Raw genomic sequence first — 5,090 nt, forward strand, 5'->3', positions numbered from 1 at the left:
GAACCTTTTTTTTGAATCTGGTAGGCTTCTCTCTAAAGTCAACGCACCATTATTGCTCTTATCCCCAAGGTTCCTAACCCTGTTAAAGTTGGGGACTTTAGACCTATTTCTTGCTGCAATACTATTTACAAATGTATTGCCAAGATCATTGCTAATAGGATCAAAATTGTTCTCCCTGATCTTATTGATCCTGTATAGTCAGCTTTTGTTCAAGGTAGGAGAATATCTAATAATATTTTCCTATCCCAAGAGCTTATGAGAGGGTACCATAGGAAGTCACCCACCCCTAAGTGTGCTATGAAAGTGGATATTATGAAAGCTTATGATAGTGTGAGATGGGATTTCATTATTGATATCCTTACAGCGATGGCTTTCCCCCCTGTCATGGTCTCCTAGATCCAGGCTTGCATCACTAGCCCTTGTTTCTCTATTTGTATCAATGGGAGCCTTCATGGTTATTTCAAAGGGGCTAGAGGGTTACGACATGGTGATCCTTTGTCTCCATATTTGATTGTCTTGGCCATGGAAATCCTTGCTAGAATTTTTGCTGAGAAGTGTACTCACCCACAATTCAAGTTTCATTGGAAATGTGAGAAGACTAAGATCATTAATCTCTGCTTTATTGATGATCTCATGATCTTTAGTAGCGGAGATGTGCCAACTGTTAAATTAATTATGGAAGGCCTTGAGGAATTCTCTAACCTTTCAGGCCTTACACCTAATTCCAGCAAGAGTAACATCTACTTTTCTGGATATGGTACGGGGTTAAGAGATTCTATTCTTGAGATTGCAAAATTCAGAGAAGGCACCCTTCCTGTCAAGTACCTTAGTGCTCCCCTAATTACTACTAAGTTGAAAGCTTCTGATTGTGTCCCCCTCATTGATAGGATTTCCAAAAGGGTGAAGAATTGGACTAATAGAGCTCTATCTTATGCTAGTAGAAGCCAACTTATCCAATCCATTGTCTTTTCCAAGCAAGTGTACAGCCTTCCTTTGGTCTGGTAATGAACTCAAAAGTCATAGTGCCAAAATAGCTTGGGATTCTGTGTGTGCTCCTAAAAATGAGGGGGGGTCTTGGTTTTAAGTCCTTAGAAACTTGGAATAGAGCTTCTATTGCTAAGCGTATTTGGTTCTTAGTTTCTGGGGGTGAGGAGTCTATATGGTGTCAATGGGTTAAATCCTACTTACTAAAGGGCAAGAGCTTTTGGAAAGTTAAAGTCCCTAATGACCATTCCTGGGTTTGGAGGAAGATATTGTCTCTTAGGGATTTGGTTTTCCCTTTGATTATTCATAAAATTGGCTGTGGGGAGTCCACTTTCCTGTGGTACGACAACTGGCAGCCTCTTTGTCCGCTGTGGAACAAGTTTGGGGATAGAATTGTGTATGATTCATGCCTTAACAGTGAGACTAAAGTTAGCCAAATCATTGATGGTAACTCTTGGAAGTGGCCTATACCTAACTCTTGGGAAATTCAGGAGTTGATCCCTTCTACTCCGGAGTGCTGCAGACCTAAACCTCCTAGGAATGACCAAGCTATCTGGAAACTTACTACTGATGGTCAGTTTTCCATTCATTCAGCTTGGAATCATTGGAGAGATAAATTTTCTAGAGTGGATTGGTATAAGCTTATCTGGGGCCCTCATAAGATGCCTAAAGTCAGTTTTATAGTCTGGGTGGCTCTTCATAACAGACTGTATACTGGTGATAGGTTACATATGTTTGGTTTGGCTTCTCATTCTCAATGCCCTTTCTGCCACAATCCTGGGGAAAGCCACTCCCATCTCTTCTTTAACTGCATCGTTTCTAACAAAATTTCATGCGCTATTGAAGTTAATTGTAATGTGAAGTGGCCCGATTTGAATTGTGCTGACATTGTCACATATGCTACGAAGGAGGCTAAGGGTAATTTTCTTAGGGCTAATATCCTTGGCCTTGCTTTCTTGTGTTCTGTGTATTATATCTGGATTGAGAGAAATAACCGAATTTTTAACAAAGAATTTAAACTTGAAGAGGTGGTTATTAAATCTATTATCCAGATGGTGAGAAACTGAATTTTGTCTATTAAGAATCTGCCTAGATCCACAGGTGATAGTTGGTTTCTAGCCTAGTGGAACCTGCCAGAGACAATTCTGAAGCCCCATATCATTAGAAATGAGAGGGCTGCTGAGTGATGTGAGTTCTCTATATGAGGGTTGAGTGGAGGTGAGCGAAAAGGAGTGTTCTAATGGTTTGGTCTTTTACAGGTAATGTTTGATGATCATTGTGAAGTCATGCGTTCTTAAATGAGGGTTGAGTGATGAGAGGAATAATTAAAATGTTTCCTTGACAAGTGGGTCGAGTGAATTCAGCTATTATAAACTTTTGCTAATGATTATATATTGTATATCTTTATGTGTAGGTTAAGGAAGCAAATTTTGAGCGGTGTAAGTTTCTAAATTTTGGGTCGGGTGATGTAAGAGTCTACAATGAGTGTCTTGTTTCTGTGTTAAGTTCCAGTTGGTATTATTATATGTGTTGGAAGTACTCATTCACGGCTGTTTTGACAGAGTTTATTACAATGTTTAAACTCTACTTGGGATGCATGGGATGGCAGCAGAGTACATTCATGGGTGGTTGTTGTTTTGGTGTGACAAACAGTTCTGGTCTTTCGAGTTTTAGAGCTAGCTGTTTCATGGTGATGGCTGCTAGAGGCGCCTCTTGTGTGAAGACTGTCTTTCTGTTGTTTTATTTTAAATCACTGTGTTTGGATTTATTAGATGTTTTAATTTGTTTTCTTGCTCTAGCAGGCCTACCCGTGCAGGATGTGCATGGGAATATAAGTAATGTTGATTGCTTCTGGGTTTTGCGGACTAGTTGTTGGGTGTGTTCATGCTCCTCATTCAAATTCATGCGGCCCATGAACACATTTTTGGGTTAAACTTTGCTTCTATGTTTGTGATCTAGTTTTATTTTTGTTTTTTCTTAAGTATCTAGTTAGTTTTGTTTATGGTTTATTTTGTGTTGGCTAGGTTTTTGCTGGTTGCCTGTTTATTTTGGCTTCATTAATTTTGTCTTCTTGTATAGTGTTGGCTAGGGCCTGGGGTATGTCCCTTGTAGTGGTGTAAGTTTTGTCTTTTATTTTATGTCTTATTCACCCCCCCCCCCTCCAAAAAAAAAGAAGCTATAATTATACAGTAAATTCTTTTTCTTACAGGCTTAGCAAGATTATTTTGTGTTAAACTTGGCCAATCAAGCTAATGAAACAATTAGTGACCCATGCTAAAGTTTTTAGAACAAAAGAGAGAAGAAAGGAGAAGGTTTGAGGGACACTTTCTTCCTGAGCACTAGAATAGAAAAAAGAATGAGAAATAGGAGGAATATCAAACGGAATTGAAATTCATCCTTTTGGATTTGAGAATTGAACACTCAGTCAATTTAGAAAACCAAAAATGAGGTGCTTAAGTTAAACTAAAATCCTTAAGCTATAATTACTCAGAAAATTCTTTTTCTTAGAGGCTTAGCATGATTAGTTTGAATTAAACTTGGCCAATTATGCTAATAAAACAATTAGTGGCCCAAGTAAATTAGTACCTAGAACAAAAGAGGGAAGGATGGAGAACGTTAGAGAGAAACTTTTTCTTGAGAGCCAAAAGAGAAAAAAAGAATGAGAAATATGAAGAAAAAATAAAAGGGAATTCAAATTCATGTTTTTTGGATTGAAGAATTGAACACTTAGTTGATTTAGAAAACCTAAAATGTGGTGCTTAAGTTGATATCATTAAGCTCCATTTACTCAGTAAATTCTATTTCTTTGAGGCTAAGCAAGATTAGTTTGAGTTAAATATGGCCAATTAACCTAATGAAGCAATTAGTGACCTAAGCTAATTAGTTCCTACAACAAAAGAGAGAAGGATGGACAAGGACGGAGAAGGATAGAGGGAAACTTTCTTCTTAAGCGCTAGAATCGAAAAATGTTTGAGAAATAGGAAGAGCATCAAAGGGAATTCAAATTCATCCTTTTGGATTTGAGAGTTGAACACTTAGTCGAGTTAGAAAACCTAAAATGGGGTGCTTAAGTAAAACTAAAATCGTTAAGCTATAATTACACAATAAATTATGTATCTTTGAGGCTAAGCAAGATTAGTTTGAGTTAAACTTGTCCAAGTAAGCTAATGAAACAATTAATGGCCTACGTAAATTAGTTTCTTGAACAAAAGAGAGAAGGATGAAGAAGGACGGAGAAGGTTAGAGAGAAACTTTCTTCTTGAGAGCCAGAATAGTAAAAAAAATGAGGAATATGAAGAAAATCAAAGGGAATTCAAATTCATGCTTTCGGATTTGAGAATTGAACACTTAGTTGATGTAGAAAACCTAAAATGAGGTGCTTATGTTAAACTAATATCGTTAAGCTACAATTATTCCATAAATTTTGTTTCTAAGTGGCTAAGCAAGATTTGTTTGAGCTAAACTTGGTCAATTAAGCTAAGGAAGCAATTAGTGGCTTAAGCTAATTAGTTCCTAGAATGAAAGAAAGAAGGATGTAGGAGGATGGAGGAGGACAGAGAAGGTTAGAGAGAAACTTTCTTTTTGAGAGCTAGAAGAGAAAGTTAGAGACGACACTGAGAAATAAGAAGAAAATCGAAGGGAATTCTAATTCATACCTTTGGATTACTTGAAAATTGAACACTTAGTTGATTTAGAAAACCTGAAATGAGGTTCTTCAAAATGCACCAATTACACAGTAAATTTTGTTTCTTAGAGGCTAAGCAAGATTAGTTTTAGTTAAACTTGGCCAATTAAGCTAATGAAACAATTACTGGGCTAAGCTAATTAGTTTCTAGAACAAAAGAGCGAAAGATGGAGAAGGACGGAGAAGCTTAGAGAGAAACTTTCTTCTTGAGAGCTAGAATAGAAAAAAGAATGAGAAATATGAAGAAAATCAAGGGAATTCAAATTCATCCTTTGGATTTGAGAATTGAACACTTGGTTGATTTAGAAAATCTAAAATGAGGTGCTTAAGTTAAACTGGTATCGTTAAGCTACAATTACGCTATAAATTTTCTTTCTTAGAGGCTAAGTAAGATTAGTTTGAGTTAAACTTGGCCAATTAA

General features: G+C 36.9%; 1 protein-coding gene across 1 annotated transcript; it reads left to right on the forward strand.

Annotated features, from left to right (window-relative positions):
• Positions 1-522: 522 nt before the first annotated feature.
• Positions 523-1,005, forward strand: LOC145823860 (uncharacterized). Its single transcript, XM_082923397.1, has one exon. The coding sequence runs from the start codon at positions 523-525 to the stop codon at positions 1,003-1,005; it is 483 nt and encodes a 160-aa protein (XP_082779523.1).
• Positions 1,006-5,090: the final 4,085 nt, after the last annotated feature.

The sequence above is a fragment of the Camellia sinensis genome, chromosome 4 (assembly GCF_055761805.1).
Source record: "Camellia sinensis isolate YWXY chromosome 4, ASM5576180v1, whole genome shotgun sequence".
Taxonomy (NCBI): Eukaryota; Viridiplantae; Streptophyta; class Magnoliopsida; order Ericales; family Theaceae; genus Camellia; species Camellia sinensis.

Excerpts from the sequence above, each read along its gene's own strand:
- LOC145823860 (XM_082923397.1), top strand. The coding sequence starts at position 523 with ATGGAAATCCTTGCTAGAATTTTTGCTGAGAAGTGTACTCACCCACAA.